The sequence below is a fragment of the Protopterus annectens genome, chromosome 2.part1, assembly GCF_019279795.1.
Source record: "Protopterus annectens isolate FY-2018-M chromosome 2.part1, PAN1.0, whole genome shotgun sequence".
Lineage (NCBI taxonomy): Eukaryota > Metazoa > Chordata > Ceratodontiformes > Protopteridae > Protopterus > Protopterus annectens.
Window position 1 is genome coordinate 1695470336 of NC_056729.1, and position 18986 is coordinate 1695489321.

Here is an 18986-nt window from a genome sequence, read left to right on the forward strand (position 1 = left end):
AAGATGTCATCCTGAACAGGGCAGACAGATTAGGAAGAAAGGGTAAAACCAGCAGCTTGTAGAGTCACTACTTCCTGGATTTTAAAAAAGTAATGTGTTTTGGACAAATGGAATGAACTACCAGATTGTGTAACAGAAAAGTAATCCCCAAAGGCATTCAAACTACCTGCTCTGCTTAAATAACCTGCTTAGCTCCCTTACCACACACCCTCTCACATTCTTCAGTACATAATAAATCATTCAACACTAAAGAATACACAACACTCCCCGCTTCATAACTGCACAAAAAAGCTAATACTGAACAAGATACTATCCTTACACTGCACAATCATCCTAACTCTTATTCTTTTAGCCCACCTAACATCGTACCATATTAATCTCCACATTGTCAAATTCCTACTCTTCCCCATATCCAAAGCATCCCCTATCAAAAGCCACTACACTCACTATATCCCCAATAATCGTCATATTTCTCAAACCAACCTAGCCACACTTAAACTACTCCCTCAGCTATCTTACACAAAATAGCTCTACAATATGACAAATTTATATCTAAATACTTAAAAGTAATATTCCTCACAATGACCCAGCTCATTCTTAGTGGAGATATACACCCTAATCCCGGCCCTGTAAATGACCTACTCCCACTTACCAACAACAGAAAATACTAAACCTCCCCAGAAAAGGAACTGACTTCTTCTTACTATATCTAAAGATATGAGCATCCTGAATAAAACACAAGGACTTCATGCCACCCTTGCAATATTCTCCCCAGATATAGTTTTCATCACCAAGACCTGGCTTAAACCAGAAATCAGTGAGCATGAAATAGTTTCCCCAGGGTGAAACATGTATAGGAAAGATAGAAAATCCAAAAGAGGTGGAGGCATTGTTTTACTTTTCAAAAATAACCTTACACTTGAAGTCATTGACCGCAACCCCCCAACTTTCAATAATGCAGTGCTGTTCACAGAATAAAAATCATCTAAAAAAAAAACCTAATTATTTGATCCTATATTTCCCCCAGTAACAATATCAGCACACTAGAATCCATTCTTCAGTGGACAGCAGAAATGGGTTCAGGTGCCTAGTCAGTGAGACATTTCCCTGTGGTACATTTGGTTGGGGACACATGGCTGAAATGACATTTAGCTGCAGACACATATAGCTTTTTCTGAATTTCCTGTGGGCAAAGAGAAGCACACACTGTCTTGCCCACAGCTTTAATAACCAAGTGCATGGGGGCAGAAGAACTAATGAGTGTTGGCTCAGTGTACAGTACATGGTTATGTAACTACAGCATGTAGAAGTGTCCTACAGCATGGCGAATATCCTACATGGCCCTGTAGTCACATCCAGTATGCATTTTAGGTAATGTTCTCTAGATACTTTGAAAGAGGTAGTGGTTCACACACCAAATATAAAAGAACTGCCCATTGTGCACTGTATTTTTACTGCCACTGACATGCCCACTGGCCAGCCTGATGCTAATGCCTGCCGTACTGCCTGCTGTCTCATGTTGCCTTGGGGGCCATGGACATTATTTTCCCCTGTGCATTTGGTTATTGACGTTGTAGGCTTGGCACCGCATTCTTCTCTTTGTCCGCAGGGAATGCACAACAGCCATATTTTTCTGCAGCTGAATATCATTTCAGCCATGCGTCCCCAACCAAATGTACTACAGGGAAATATCACGCTGGCTAGGTGTCTGAACCTAGCAAAAGGTTTCCCACAAGAGACTGCCATACTGGGTGACTTCAATATCAGCTGGCCCACCTGTAACTCACCACACCCTACAGACCACATTAACCACACCCTACAGACCACATTAACCTCCACAGTTTCAATCAGTTAATCCAAAATACAACTAGGGTAGTCTAAGTCTCAAAAGGAGTCCATCCATGACAGAATACTTACTAACCAACCACCACTACTATCATGTCACTCTGGCAGCTTCCCTGAGTCCCATAGTGATCACCTCCCAACATCTGTCCTCTGTCATACAAACCCAATCAAGTCTTCCTTTTGCCAACAAATTTGATCTACAAAAAAATCCAAATCCCAAAACTTTGACCACTCCCCAACTCTGCAATTGGAACCCACTAAAAAGCCTCCCCTAGACACTGCAGTAGAATATTTCACTACCTTCTTAATATCCTAAGTAACCTGGCCCCCAATAGAACAGTAAGAATAAAGTCCAATTATGCCCCTTGGCTTACCAGAGAAACAAGGTCACTCCTAAAAGAAAGAGGTAACGCTTGGGAAACTTGGGTCCATAACAATATAGCAACAAATCAACAAAACTACTTTACACTAAGAAATAAAGCTGAAAAGCACATCAGACGTGGCAAAAAATTACTATAGTAATGTATAATCTAAACACAAAAAGAACCCACAAAACTTTTGGGCTGCTATTAACAAAATGTTGCAACCCGTCCAGGTTAGCACCCCCCCCCCCCTCTACCAGTAACTCCATCAGGAATATTGCCACCCAGTTCAACAAATATATTTCACTGAATCCATAACTCCCCTCACTAATAAATACTGCCCAACACCATTACCACCAAACCTCTCCTCCTTCACTCATAACTAATCTAAAAGGGAGGCAAAAGCCAACACATTCTGGCTAGGCTTATAAATGCCATTGGGCAGATAGACTAGTACCTACCTATGAACCTATAAAAACAACCTCTTTTCCTTACAAATAGTTCCAACAAGGACTATATACAAATATCTTAAACCACCAACCCTCGCTGCAGACAAGCTGCCTGCTGAATACCTTAAAATCACAGATGAAGCCATATCATACCCAGTTTCTATACTATTCAATCGCTCCATCTTTTAAAGATATGTCCCAGGTCTCTGGGAAATGTCTCAACATACTACCACTACACAAAGGCGGAAACTTAACCAAACTATCAAATTACCGACCAATTTCTATTTTGTCCCCTTTGTCAAAAATTCTCGAAAGGTGCATACATACTCCAATCCTAAATCATCTCTTTTCCAGCAAACTTCTAGCTAACACCCAGCATGGTTTCTGCACTAATCACAGCACTACCCAAGCCCTCATTAGTTTCTCTAACACAATTAATCAACACCAGAGTGAACGTAACCTAGTATCTTCCATCTTTCTAGACCTGTCTAAAGCCTTCGATACTGTCTCTCATAACAAACTGTTAACTATACTGTCCGAACTCAGCTGAAGTTACTGCATTCTTGCATGGTTCCAGGAATACTTATCAGGTCATAAGCAAGCTGTAAAATGGCAAAATAACCTATCATATCTTCTGCCTATTACTTTAGGAGCTCCACAGGGCTCCCTCCTTGGTCCTCTTCTCTTCAATCTGTTTACCAACAACCTTCATACTGCTACCCTACATGCTACGCTGGTTCAGTATGCTGACTATTTAACCCTAATCTGTTCTGCCCTAATCCTCCACCTCCAGGAACTTCAAAATATAACACAAGAATGCTTTTTAGCAGTCGAAACATGGCTATCAGATGCACAGTTCATACTAAACCCAAACAAAACTAAGCTGATGCTTTTCCATCCCGCTAAAGCCATAGATCTAATCCCTGCTTTTAAAATGACATCAAGCAACAATACCCCTATTACACCAGTCCCCAAACTAAACTTCTAGGTGTCATAACCGATCAGAACATGAAGTTTTGCCTACATATTGCCCAAACAATAACAAAAGTTCACAAAAAACTTGGAACCCTATACAGATGCAAAAAATACCTCTCCGATAACACCAAAATCATTATTGTCTCCCCACTTCTCTCTGCATCCCCCATATTCATTAATCTCAACAAATCTGACAATTGCTACAGCAAAATAGAAAAGTTTGAAAGTGATTCAACCTTTAGGTCCCATCACTGTCAGGCCCTCAAACAACTATCGTGGCTAGAACTACGCAACTAGTTCACACTTATCCAACTTGCTGTACCCCATCAAATAATCTACCAACCTGAAAAAAAACAGCTCTACAAGGCCTATTAAATCAATAACCTAGCCAACACTTACTATGACCTAGTAGCAAATTACTAATGGACGTTTCCAGAAGTAAAAATAGCGTAGGTGACTCCCTGTACTCCAGCTACATAGCAAGAAATCTGGAACATCATACCGCTTAACATCAGAACTACAGCCAACAAAACCATTTTCAAAAGCCTCCTCAAATCCCGTTTAGCTAGCTCATGGGTGTGCACCTGCAGTAACCAAGGCTAAACTACTTTCACAAACTGTAAAGCATGCATCCTGTCCAAAAAAGACAAACCTAAAATGTTACCCATTTATAGGGATATAATTTATATCCCATAATAGTGCTCTATTTTCTCAAATAGAACTAGCTATACTACTCTACGTATAAGTATACAGGTCTGACATTGCTGTATTACTATTATTTTAAAGTGTTCCTTTTCTGTTTTCTCTCCCAAGTATTTTTCCATGTCACTTATGTAGTTGATTATTCAGTGTATTGAGGTATTGTCAGGTAATGTGTACATAGCACTATATACAACAACAACCAATGTAACAAAAGAATCTAGCGTGTCAACAATGTAATATGCTAAGCTTCTTGAATACCACTAAGGTATCCAATTTGAATGTTGTATATGTATTTATGTTAAGCTTGTTAAATACCACTAAGGTATCTAAAGGACTTGTGTCTAACAGCAATGTATTATATGGTATGTTCTTTTTTCATTTTGATTGTCACATATTGTGTTGCATTCTTCCTAACTTTTTATAATGTTGTATTATTGATAATGGAGAGTTTCCTTCCGGTCCTCTGCTGAAAACGGGCAACCTGCCCAGTCGGACTTTCCCGGTAAACAAATGTAAAATTAAATAAAAATGTTACTGACAGAAAAAAGTGCAAGGGCAAAGTGATGGAGGGGAGGTAGACACGTTGTCTCCTTTTGATTTAAAGTAAATGTAACTTAATTGCTTTTGCCGTCTTATTTACATGTGGGAATTTATTCTTTCCATGGCTATAATGTGATCTCTTGATGGTATCCTTCTTAGAAATCTTTTTTTTTTTTTTGTCTCTGTATTCTGCTTTGTCCATCATTTTGACAAGTAGTGACTTTTTCGCTAACTACTGCCATACATTACAGTTAGACTTCTTATTTACAAAAAAATGCCAGTCAAAAAGCCTTTTTTAAATTTGTGTTATGAGGTGAGTAGTAGTAACAGTGTTGAGCACTTTAATTTTAAGGATTGACAAATTATGCATAAGGGACCGTATTGCCCATTTTTTGACATGTAGATGGTAGGAAATTATTTAAGCATGATTTACTAATGCAGTATAGAATGAGACAAGTCATTTTTATATTGCAGCTCAAGGGTATTTGTTGTCTTTTTACACCGTTTTGTCTAATGTTTATTTCTGTGCCACATATTGCTGAAGTTCCTAAAATATAGACTAAATGTAATGCTGTAGAGTTTCCTCAGATAGTCTATGCCACTTTGTCATTTTCAGAGACTTAGTAAATTATTTAAAGAAACAGCTAATTTGGGCAGCACTGAAAACAAATAGCCAGCTCAAAAAATAATCTCAAAGTATCTGTTTTTCTTCTAGGGATAAGACTGTTAGATGCTGCTTGTAGTTTGGAAGTGTATTTGTTTTTACCTCTTGGCTACCCCAAGTATAATCTCTATACCGGGTTTTCCACATTAATAATGTACACCTGGAAGTATTAATGGTCAGATCTTCAATTCTAACGTATTGGAACGCTGCTTATGGTTTGTTAAAGAGGTTTTCCCTAACTGGATTATCATCTGCTTCATCATTCAGGTAAGCAACTTTTACTATTATATTTGACTTTGTTTTATTAGAGTGTGTGCAAACAATTTGCTGCTGTGTTCTTTTTTTTTTTGCTATTTGAAATTGTGCGTAAGGCTCAAAGAATTGTCTGAAGTGACTATTTTGGTGCAGGCATTCAAGTGGCACTGGCATCCTCTGATATGACCGGTTAGTTGATATATCCAGGTGGAACCAGTGTAAAATCTTTGGCTTATTTTCTGTTTTAATTTATTGGGGCTGTATGTGGTCTTGAGTGCAAATTTAACTACTACAGTGATGGTGCTGCGGTAGCGTTGTCGCCTCACAGTTCGACGTTGCCCGTTCGATTCTCATTTAGAGCGTCTTCTGTGTGGCGACATGCGTGAATGGGCGTTCCTTTGCTGCAGGTTGTGCATTAGGCCCGGCAAGCCAGTACGTAAAAATCTACTGCCAATCATTAGCGGACCGGAGTTCCGCTGTGGCGACCCCTAACCGGGAAAAGCCGAAAGACACAAATTATACTGCAGGTCATACAATTGGGTTTTGCTATGATACATTGTTTTCGTACATAATCACTCAGACATGAAATAAAGGCGCACTATTTCAGATAGTTACAGATACTTTTGATGGAAAATTTTGAAACCGTTTAATGAAGACTAGAAGTAGTCATTTGGTGAAGATTGACATTGTTTGAGTAGTCCTGGATTAGTTTGTGCGTCTCCAGAGAGATTTTAAGTAATGGTAGTGCAAGCATCTGCAGATAGACTGTTTGTTTTTGTACATATAATTTACAGTTGTCAGTTGAAGGGCACACTGAGATATGCCTGATGAATTAGAAGATATGTGCATATTAGTGATACTGTTCATATTTACATCCTCAAAAGGCAAGTTTATCGGCCAAGAAACAGATACATAGGAGGAGGATGCGAGGGGGATCTTGGGTAGGAACCATGGTATCAGTGAAAGTGAAATGAGAGTGGCAGGCTGGATGTATGTCTCACAACATGGCTCAGCCTAAAGAATCTTTCTTGAGGGAAAATCATCCACATTTGTTTCTGAGCAGATGGGCATCTAAAAACTGTAGCTACAGAAATTGTGACATAGGATTGGAGAGAGGTGTGCATTTGCCTTGAACCTTACCTATTAAGTATTTTTGGGCTCTAACAAAGGAGGAAGATTGCATAATCCTCAAAGGCATTGATGGAAAAACTCTTTAAGTATCAGACTACATGCAAGTACTGGGCACTTCTGCTGCCTACTTCCCTTGTATTTTCACTTTTAAACAAGCGCGTAAGAGGTTCGGTACTAGGAAATGATTGAAACCTTTGAAGCAGGTAGTTTTCAAACTTCCCATACTAACACGACTGCATTTACATTTAGGCTGCAGAGGGATAAAAAATAGGTATTACTTTGCCACCAACTCCCCTGTAGCTTTAGTTGAGGAGATGCCCAACATAGTTTCACATCTTTTCTCTGCCTATTCCCTTTTAAACTGGTATTCTGATAATGAGAGAGTAGGTGGTAAGAGAGGTTAACCATTTAAAAGGTGTCGGGACTTGCACTGGCAAGGCCCATAATGTTGACTGAATTGAAGAAAATCCAAACTTAAATATACAAACTTTGAGATTTGCCATTTTTCCAAAGTATGGAGTTCTCTGTGTTGGTATATATAAGTTTTGGGGTGCGGGGGGGTGGGGTGCTCCTGACATTAAGGGATGTAGTGAGGCTTGTCCCCCTGTACAAAAAAAAAAAAAGTTTAAAGGAGAAGAGGAATGTTCTATATTCATTCTTCTCTTGCATTTTCAGTCTTTATTGTTTTTTGTTATTTTTCTTGGCATCCTGACATTTAAATAGAGTGCTAGTAAAAACTGGGATCATTGCAGTGGTAAAGGGATAATTTATTTTATTTTTATTTATTTTACATTTGTTAACCGGGCTGGTCTAACTGGATACATATCCGTTTTCAGTAGAGGCCCGAGGAGAAAAGCTCCAATACACAATAGAAGTACATATTTAAATTGCAAGATTCAAAGTATTGTTACAACAAGAGAATACAGCTTACATATGCAGGAATGAAAATTTACATAGATGTTATATAAGACTAAAGGACAGACAGGAAATTATACACAGAACATGTGAGTGACTGTTTGTTTAACTGAAGCCGGATATTGAAATTCATAAGGACAGAAGACTGAGGGACATGAAGTATCCTCTAGAGAAGAAATGAGTGACTGTGGAATTTATAATGAGAAGGATGCACAAGGGAGACAACCACAGCTAGAGTAAAATAATAGTTAGTGGGTAGGAGCGAAGGCTAAATAAAATAATTATGGAAGCATCTGCATTGATGGCATAGAAAGATAAAGTCCTGACTGTGGGCTTGATGACCCAAAGGTGAGTAGCAACTGTATTGCTTAATAGTACAAGTTAGGACTGGTGGATGGCAAATCCATCCTATGGAGCCAAACCGATGAGGTTGGATTTCCTAGTGGAGACTGGGGGAAACAATCCCTGGTCAAGCCTGCTGATGTTAACCCCTTGTGGAAGTGAGGGACAGTTCAGTGTTGACACCTCTTGCAAGCCCCACCCATGGGCTGTTGGTAGAATGCATGAATGAGGCATAACAGAAATAAAATAGCAACAGCAAAATGGCTGCGTAAATGATGACTCCTCCTGGCTGACCCTTTCCGCTGGTGGGGAAAAAAGTGAATGTGTAGATTGGCAGACAGCAGAAGCAAAGTGGGAGTGGAATAATTATGGCAGTGATTAGAAACCAAGACTAGCAGTACTGATTGTAGCATAACTTCACCTAGTCCCAATGGGCAGATGATGTTTACAGCAAGTAATTAAGGAGATACTGTTTTCATCAAATGATTAGTCCTAGACACTAGATTCATGCAAAATATTATCCACTGAAGTTTTCAGAATTTAAGGAAGGTTCTTGAACCCATTCTTTTTGTTAAACATGTAATTTTTGTTTTTGCTCTGCATGATATTTCCAGTAGCTCACTTCACAAAAAAATGCAACACGTCCTTCTGTTAATGTAGATGCTGTGCGTGTGCGTGGTGCTGTTGCATGTGCTGACCCCTCCTTAGGCTGTTTAGTTACTCATTCTGTAGAAGTGAAGCAACTCTGAGGTATTGCATGCCGCCTGTCACTACAGACGTTCACTTTGGAAATGGATGTGGGCACTTAGCTGGCCAGAAGTGGAAGTTGCTTTTCTTTGGTTTGGTGGTTGTTGGTGTGTCTGTGACACCAAGAAGATTGCAGAAGAGGTGATAGGGCCCACCATTACAGTAATGTGAATGCCTGCCTTGTGCCACACAATGGCATTACACCAGCACCAACTGTCCCATTGTACATTACCATTATTGTTCTTTCCCAGTAATGGTAGCCATGTTTTGGGCCCCTCATTTGCCAATGCCACTTCTGGATGTCATCAACCTCTTACTTGATAGCTGGACACACTGTGATGATTAGGCATGCATATGATCACAGGTAGCACTGCATCTTCATTAGATAAAGAAAAGAAGGTGGAGATGGTGATGTTGAGCAGGTGGTCACACAAGGCACTGACCTTGTGTAACACAGTAGGAAGAAACAGATGTGATTGTAGTTGTTTGCAGGATGCTGGTCGTTATTTGCTTTCTTGGTCCTTTGAAATGAGATGACTTTCTCAGCAGGATCCATTGTTTCTCCAGCCTAAAACTACAAACCTGCCCATGTTAATCTCCTAGCTTGAAATGAATGCTTCATTTTTACCTGGCAATGCCTAGATTTACATCCTACCCTTCAGTCTCCCATTTGTGAAACATTGTCACTTAGAATATGGAACAAGCTGACAAAATATACAGGCTCACAGAAGGATGAAGCCCTGTCTTGTGACCCAGATTGACTAGAATTTAAATAGCTCAGGTACTGAAAAGCTTAGTTGGAGGATGGTGGAAGGTAGTAGCTAGTGGTGACTCTCCTATCCTGGAAGATGGAGTGGTGGTGTCCTACTCAACTGGTTTACTTCCTTGCAAGTGGAGGCTTGCAGTTCACAAAGGCCATTGACCAGATTACATAGTGTTTACTGTCCCTAGCCCTTGACTGTTACCCTCATAAGTGGGTGTGTGGGAACATGCTCACATTATGGGAGGGCATAGGAGATGCTCACAGTGATACTGATAGCTATATTAGTCATCAAGGAGTGAGGCTACGAACTTTAAGCTGTCAGGACTTCTCTGCTTTTCATTATGATGAATCTCTTGAATCATTTCTCACCTTGCAGAGAACAGTGGTCCGGAAATTGCTTTTACCTTGTGAGGAATGAATGAGGCAATGAATTATGAAGGGGGCTGATGTTTGGGGGGGGGGAGTGGCAGTGCACAAAAAGAAAAAAAAAAGAAAAGACAAAATTAATGTGATCTGCTAATACCTTTTAACTAGGAAGCTTACAGATTGCTTAACAAAATAAGTATAAAGCAACACATGTTAAGAGAAAATATGATTCCGTGTTATGGGCTATTCCTTAAAAAATCAGTACTGAATATGTGACAAACCTTGTCCATGTGGAAATGAGAATTTTCATAGACTAAAAAGAGCAAGTTTTCTCCAAATTAGGTACCTGTTAGAGGCTGGCATAATGTTTAAGGTGTTTACCTCAGAGACACAAGACAAAAGGTTTGATTCTTACCCATGAAGGGAAATTGGATAGGTTCCAAACGGCCTAGAAGTGCAGTTAGCCTAGTACTTGCATAGAGATGCAGATGCCTGAATACCTTGGTCTGTGCCTCTCCTTGAGGATGTCTTTTTCATGGAGGTGACCTTTTTCATACTGTGGCATTTCTTGCTACATGCTGACTGACTCTAGCACAATTGGACTTCATCTGACCGTACTATTGTGCTCCTTTTTGCTTTTGCTCAGCTCACAATATAAACGTGCTTAAAAGGGCAGACTGGATTAGCATGTTGTCGCCTTTTGCTTTAAAAGTAAATATACCTTAATTGCTTTTTCTGTCTTATTTCACATGTGGGAGATTATGCTTCCCATGTCTATAGCGTGGTCTCTCGATGGTATCTGTCTTGGAAGTATTTTTTTTTGCCTTGGGATTCTGCTTTGTGTATCATAACGATTATTTAAGACATTCTGACAAAGTATTGACTTTATTTGCCAAATAGATCTGTATTGACAAGCATATAAAATAAGCAACTGTCACTGGCACTCTTTTTATTGTACCCCTTCTGTCTAGTGTAGCCACCAGGAGTGTGTGTATGTGGCATTGTTGGCATTGAGCTCCTGCTTTGTATGTCGCTGTATTCTGCACAGTATTATACGTTTCACTGCCATGTCCACAGCAATAATATTATAGCAGTGAAAGTGCGCATTCCAGAAGTACTCAAATTGGAGTGTTGCTTTATTACAGCTTTTATGCTTATGCCCTTCCCAGCAGTATTGCCTTCCCTGTTGTGAAAAACCAAGCCCCCCCCCTAAAAAAACAGCATTATTGCAACACTAAGGGTTGTGCACTCCATTAGTGTTGATTAGAGCCTTGCTTTTTATGTAACCTTTGCAGGGCATCCTATTCCCAGAGCATTCACCTTCCATTCCTTATGGCAGTCACTAGTACCCCCTGTTTCAGCTGTTACTCCCTCTCCCTGAGGCCACTTAACTGCACAAAATATCCTAACAATTGTAAATGGATGGTCAGTTCCCAGGGTCTGTTGCCAGTGATTCTTACCAGTAGGAGGAGTTTTCATTTTCTGACTAGGTATTTAAAAAGAATGCACTAGTTATTCATTTAAGAACAGACAGGTGAAGTGCACAAGCCACTTTAACCACAGGACTATAAGCAGTCAGCACGCATTGATAATAGCAATAAGAACAGAAAGATAGTAAAGCAGATATCATTAAAACAACTGATATTGAATGACATTTACAGTAAGCACAAAAGTGGCATGCGATAGTAGTGAAACAGAAACAGACGAAACGGACTAAAGTGGCTAACATAAATATCCAGTTACTAAATACTCCTTAAGTCCTAAAAATATTTCGGAAGAATAAATTCAAGAAAGAATGCTTTACAATTTGTCAGTCTTATAGTGATAAAGCAGAAAAAGCAGTGACCCAGACAAGGGGCTTGTAAAAGCTTAGGCTCTGTCCCCCCAGGCTCCTTTTCTAAGTCACCTGCTTTGCAAAATGTCAAAAGAGGTTATTTTTAAGTTTACCCTGAAATTTTTAAGGTCCATTCATTTCATTTCTAATGAAAGAAAGAAGACAATTCCAGCCCACCGGGCAACTTTTATTTAATTTCTTTTGATCACATGGACCTTTCTCAGATTCAGTCCAGGAGCACTGCCTGATTGAATGACTCGCTCAGAGTTGCACAGCAGGCAAATGAATTGATAATAATTTATTTATTTATTTATTTATTTATTTTACATTTGTTAACTGGGGGTGTCTGAGCCGAAAAGGCCCTTTTTCAGCAGAGGCCCGGGGAGAAAAGCTCCACAAAGAAAAATTACAGACACATTTAGTTATTTAGACATGATCAGTATACACACAAATTACAAGAGACATGTTTTTGCAGTGGTATGCGGCACATAAACAGTTACAGTGGAGAGAACAAACAAAAAAATATTAATTTTAAAAATAAAGGTAATTAATAGATTTGTGGTATACAGCTGAAATTTGGAACATAGGTAGAATACATACATAGTACACAGGTACAAGTACATACATTGTAGATTAGCCAGTGTTTGTGAGTAAGATTGAAAACTATTATCAAGTGCTCTAGATTTAGTATGTATACGTTATCCACTTTCACTAGCCATGGGGAGCAATCATGGCACTGCCAACTTTGCTTGAGATGTTGCCTGATGAGGTCTTTAAAGGAGGCTTTGGATGATGTGTTTTGAATGCTAGTAGGGACAGAGTTCCATTTTTTTAGCCACTGAACTACTATATAGTGAATCTCCAAAGCTATTACAGCTGTTGGTGACTTCTAGTAGTAGTTTGCTTGATGATCTAAGAGGTCTTTTGGCTGAGTGATGTTGTACTAGGTTTTTGAGGGCAGGACACTTATTGGGGAGGTAATAGATAGAATGACAGAGGCACAGCTGATTGTAGGTTAGGAGGTTGATAAGTTCAAGCCAATGGAGCTGTCTCAAAGCAGTACAGTGGTGAGTTCTATATGAACAATTTGCAGCAAAGCGGGCAATTCTGTTATAGCAGGCTTCCATTTTACTTAGTTCAGTTTTGTTGAGATTAGTCAGAATGGGAGATGCATAGAGTAGAGTGGATAGAAGTTGGGACCGAGCAATGGCTGATCTTGTGTTGTTGGTAAGAAATGGTTTGATATGGTTTGATACGGTAGAATGACCCCAGTTTGGCATGTACTTTTTAATAGTTAAGTTGAGATGACTATCAAATTTTAGGTGGGAGTCTATGGTTATTCCCAATAGCTTAGCCTGTGCCACTGGAGCAATTGGAGTAGCATTTGTGGAGTAGATAGTGAATTGACTGTTAGTGTTTTTGTTAGAACTGGTTATAATCATAAGCTGAATTTTCTTTGGATTGAGTATAAGTTGGGCTTTGGTAAGGTAGTTTTCAATGTCAGAGAATGCTAGTTGAGTTGTTTGCAGGAGGGTGGGAATGTTTTGTGCAGCACAGATTAAGGTAGTGTCATCTGCATACTGAATTATAGATGTATGCTGTGTGGAGGTAATTTGTGTGAAGACTGTGAATAGTAGTGGTCCTAAGATAGAACCCTGTGGGACTCCTCTCTCTCCTCAGCTGCCCATAACTATAGAATTTTCCCATTTCACAGCTTGGTACCTATCAGTTAAGTAGCTTTGGAACCAGGTAAGAGTGGAATTTGATAGATATTGGTTTAGTTTGTTTAGCAGGATTTGGTGTAAGACTGTGTCAAATGCTTTGGACATATCCAAAAAAAGAATTGACACTTGTAGGCCTTCATTTTTGAGACGGTTTACTGTGTCTGTGAAGCAGAGGAGGGCTGTAGTGGTACTATGGGCAGGTCTGAAACCATGCTGAGTAGGTGACAGGATGTTGCTGTCTAGGAGATAGTTTAGCATCTGGGTATGGATGCATTTTTCTAGGATTTCGGCCAGGGGGGGAGAGTAAAGCAATGGGGCTGTAGTTATTAAGTTCAGTGGAGGTCCCGCCTTTATGTATGGGTGTAACATAGGATATTTTCCAGAGTTTGGGCACATAGTTTTCAACAATTGATCTGTTTATGAGAGTGGAGACTGGGATAGCAATAGCATCTGCTGTGAGTTTCAAGAAATAGCTGGGGAGTAGGTCGGCTGCTGTTGATGAGGTTTTTAGTTTGGAGAGCATGCTTTTGATTGAAGTGGTGGAAACTGTTTTGAGGGTAAAGCTTGTATTAGTGTTATTTGTGTTGGGGGGGATAGTGAGGTAGGAACTGTACTGTGATGCTAAGGATAGAATTGAGTTCACAAAGTGGGAGTTGAATTGTGTTTCGATGGGAACTTTAGTGTCAGGGGTGGTTGGTTTGGGGGTAGCCTTTTGGGTGGATTTTAGTAGCTGGTTTACATTTTTCCAAAATTTTTGCAGGTTGTGTTGGTATTTAGTTTGTAATGTTGTGTAGTAGGATTTTTTGTCCAGCCTAATGCATTTTTTTGCACGGTTGCGCAGTTCTTGGTACTTAGGCTTTGTGTTTCTTTTGTTTTTTTGATAGTAAAGCCAGGCAGTGTCTCTGGACTTGAGGATGATTTTTTTGGTTTCTTTACTGAGACAGGGGTTTGTAGAGGTTTTAACCTTGATTTTGCACAATGGTGTGACAGTGTCTAGGTGTTGTAGAAATGTTTTGTTGAAATATGCTACAGCCTGGTCAAGTGGGAGGGTTTTTACGGGTGTCCAGTCACAGTTAGAGTAAAGTGTTGAGGACCTCAGGCGAGAATTTTTTTGTGTTTTCTAGTGGATATATAGTTAGTTAGCGGTTTTGCATATGCATATAGTAATAGCTGTCTTCCCAGGGATCAGGTTAGATGGTGGTCTAACTTCCTTTATCTGGTGATGTCAAAAGATAAAGTCCAGACAGAAAATAATAGTTTATTTCAAATGACTTCATTGAATGTCTTTGTATATACTTCAGTTTGTGTGTGTATATGTATGTATAATAAATATATATATATATATATATATATATATATATAATATATTATATATATATGTGTGTGTGTGTGTGTGTGTGTGTGTGTGTATATGTATATGTATATATATATATATATATATATATATATATATATATATATATATGTATGTATATATATGTGTATGTATATGTATATATATATATATATATATATATATATATATATATATATATATATATATATATAATGTGTAATATACAGTGGCGGCTCGTGCCATCGGACTGTAGGACTGCAGCCCTCCCAGCAAAAATATTCAAGTTTTGGACATTTACATGTGAATAAAAAAACAAAACACATGTATTTTTTTTTTTTTTACAACTAGATGTATTGTGCTGTACGCGAGTCCGACAGACTGCGCATGCACATCGAGTTCCGTTTTTTTTAATTAATTTATTTATTTTAATTAGCAAACCAATGTTTCTGACTGCTTTACAAGCAGTCTGAATATGAAAGAAGGCATCAGTGTAATGCCCAGAAGTCTATGTGGGTTTAACCGCACAGTAAGTAGAAGGGGGTTCGGACTGCCACATCCTCAGGCACGTACATGACGTGGACGGCTGGATTGCTACTGATTGGTTCTTGCTCTCTTCTCAAAAAAAGAGAATGAGAAACAATTAGTAGCCTGTAGCTGTAGCACACTACTTACTTGGATTACTTCTGCTATGGACTCGTCACTCGACTATCGTTGGTGAAAGTTTCACAACTTGTCTTGAAATTGGTTCCTTATCTTTGTTTTTTTTTTCGGCTTGCGTCTGCCTTGCTTACGAGCAGCTGCTGTCATCAAATCAACTTATTAAACTGAGATAGGTGCCGGACTTGTCTTGTCAATGTAATTTTTTTTTTTTTTTTACAGTATTGTCGAAGTATGGAGGAGTGGAATCTAATCTAAAAAACAAGTGGGCATTCATCTACCCGTTTGCTATAATGTTACCAGAAACATCTGGCCATCTGAAAACTGCACTCTGTCTGAGAGATGCACAGAACAAAATCTTAATTTGTTGCATCAGATCTTGCCTTTTCACACTACTGTTTTAAACTAGAGCTGTCCACAGTTAAGTAACTCCCTCTGAACAGGCTACTGCTCCAAAATAAGATGACGAGTTTACAAGTCTGGATTGAAAACTTGCATACTCACTTCATTCCCTAAAACAAAAAAGTTACATCTTCAAGAAAACTAATTAACATACAAACTACTTAATGAACCAATTTATTATCTAACATTAGTGGAGGGGGTAAAGTTAAATGTGTTGCTAAAATTGCCTCAAGTTTAAGGTGTATATCAATGCATTTTTTTTTTTAGTCAATGTTTTGTAAATTGAATATTTAAGAATTAAGAGTTTCAAAAAAGAGGTAAGATTTTTCTCTTTCTGAGATAAACTGGTATGACCTTTATACAATCATGCAGATAGGACACAGAAGTACAGAGCATATTAACAAAAATTAAAAAATGCATAATTAAAACATAGATCAAAGTAAAAGGTTGATTTAAAACGAAGATACATTATCTTAAATACATAGTATAGAAAGGATGCAGAAAGTACAGGCATATTAGTTTAGAAAAATGCATTAAAGCCATGAATTAAACTATAAAAGGTTGATTCAAAATGTAGCTGAATTGTCTTAAATGTAAAGAGCTAAAAGGAACTAATTAAGCAACACTCCACTGCACAAGATGGATAATTTAGAAATAATCACAAACAGGTGTGGGCAAGTCAGGTTTTACCGACAGCTGAAGCTGTTTGATCACAAATGTGAAGCCTGATTGATTAAATAAATGGAATTATGAATAAATCCTGCATTATCCACACCCAGATATAGATTATTGGTATTATGCAATGATATTTTTTAAGGAAAAGAACTTGTAACTGTTATTAATAATGTCACTGTACAAAAGGATTTTAGTGGTCTTCCACTGGTTTCTGATAGTCTTGGGCATCCAAGATATGTACTGGGCATGCTCTATGACTACACAGTACATTGTTGTTGCTTCCACTTTTTTTAATGACTTGGCTATGGGATGTTTTGTAGAGAGTCATGTACAATATGTGTGCCTAGATTTTTGTTGAAGATATTTTCTTCATAGTTTTCGTCTGTTCTTGTCAAAGTTGCATATTATTGAGGAATGAAGTCAATAAATAATGAAAGAGGTGTGGTTTTGGCAGTAAGAGGTATGTCTGAGAGCTTCCTGTAGAAACACTTCCAGCATCAAAATTGTGAGGTTTTTTTTTTCATTTTTAATATATTGTATTAATTTGGTAGACTTTTTTTTTTAATTCTTTGATAGCAATGCCAAAAACAGAATTTCTTCCAATGGGGAATGCTGAATTTACAATGAACACATTGATTGGTTTGTCCAGTCAGCCTATTTTTGAATGTTAACATAATTTTGTTGCATAATTCATATATTTTTTATATTTTGCCTACAGTACAGAGTGGTGTTTGATCATATGGGTGTAGCATGAGTGATTAAGCTAGATCCCGCCACTGTGAATAAAAGTATGAATTGCTCATGTCTCTACCATATTGTGTTGTGATTATACAATGACATTATTTTGAAAAGAAATGTCTTATTTTAAAATAATACCACTGCATAATCAGAGCTCATTTATAATCCATCTTAGTGCAGTACAGCAACTCCATGGGTGGGGTTTGCAAAGTACTTGACACATGCATGTACGTGAACTTAAAATTGTATTAGAAATACACTGTGAAAGTGCACTTGGTGCCAATGTGGGGCAGAAGAGATGTGGAATGTGTTCAGCAGGATTTGAGTGCATAGACAAGGCACATTTCAGAATTACAAGAAGCTACCTGTTGGTGCAGCTAATTGTTAATTAATTTAATTTGCAGGGCAGCTGGCTTTTCAAATGAATTGCAGCAGTAGAACTAGGGGGATTTCAGTTTCATTACCTGTAGTTACACTGATCTACATTTCAGAGCAGATACTGAACTCATTGATGAGAGAACAGATTTTACCTCTTATAACATAATGGACTTTCTTGGAAATTAGACTTTGTCTATGGCATGTTACTAATGTATAAAAAGTGGAAATCAGAATTACAAGAAGAATGTATAACTTAATTACCTACAGAAAAACACCATTCTAAACCATAATTAATATATTTGTGCTTGCCTCCAATTGGATACTGGCTGCAAGCTTGCAAAGAAAATTAAGAAAATAAAAATATCTGTACCTGTACTCAGTATCCTCCAGAATGGCACACCCACCAAAAGAAATGTACTTCTCCCACTGATACCTTAAAGCCACAAAATTGACCACTGATGCAAAGTGCTTTGGCCATATTACCAGTGGTGCAAAGTACACTGTAAAAGAATGTCACAAGTCTACATCACCATTTTCATGGGCATACGCTTATGCACTGCATCGTGCAGACATCTTCAGTGATGGATCCCTACAGAGACCAATTATTTTATGAGCACAACTATACAATGATATAATGCCTCTTTTAAAATGCTGTATCCCACTTCTATTTATGGTTTTGTCCAGATTTCATGCTCTGAGGTTGAGACATATGACAAATATGTCAGGGCCATCACCGTCAGCCAGAGACATTTCAAATTGTGACATACTTGTTGTACCCCACTCCCCCATGTAGTGACTCTGGTTGTGTCCAAGCAAGACAAGGAGCAGTTATGCAGTGTAAGTATCCCCCCATCCAAGATAGGCATAAGTACTACAGTGGCTTTTCATCCATCCTTGATTTTGCATAATGTTCTGGTTTTCTGTCATATTTTCATACTGTTGATTTATGCTTCTTATTCAGAAAATGCATGTTGTTGCAGTACCTGTTGGTCTGTGTTGAACTAGCAATGCTTTAATCACCATCAGGTAAGCTTGTCTGAGATTGTAAGATGCAAGCAAGCTTTAATAAGCATACTGTTAAAGAATTACCAACATTGAAAGCCTTTTTGTTGCCATGCAGAGAATATTTACATAACTAGATAGAGTATAAGCCTTTGGTATTGAAATGCATATGATAGTATTTGTA

General features: G+C 38.4%; 1 protein-coding gene across 5 annotated transcripts in view; it reads left to right on the forward strand.

Moving 5' to 3' along the window:
• Positions 1-18986, forward strand: part of NMNAT1 (nicotinamide nucleotide adenylyltransferase 1) — an 842176-nt gene that overhangs the window by 90777 nt on the left and 732413 nt on the right. For 2 of the 5 annotated variants that reach the window (XM_044063132.1, XM_044063133.1), the window contains exon 2: positions 5589-5804. The exons of 2 other annotated variants lie outside the window; for them this stretch is intronic. In XM_044063132.1, the coding sequence (XP_043919067.1) occupies positions 5710-5804 (95 nt within the window). In that variant the 5' untranslated portion in view covers positions 5589-5709. Of the gene's footprint in view, positions 1-5588; positions 5805-18986 lie in introns of those variants that run through there. One more of the 5 variants, XM_044063137.1, reaches the window with a different exon arrangement.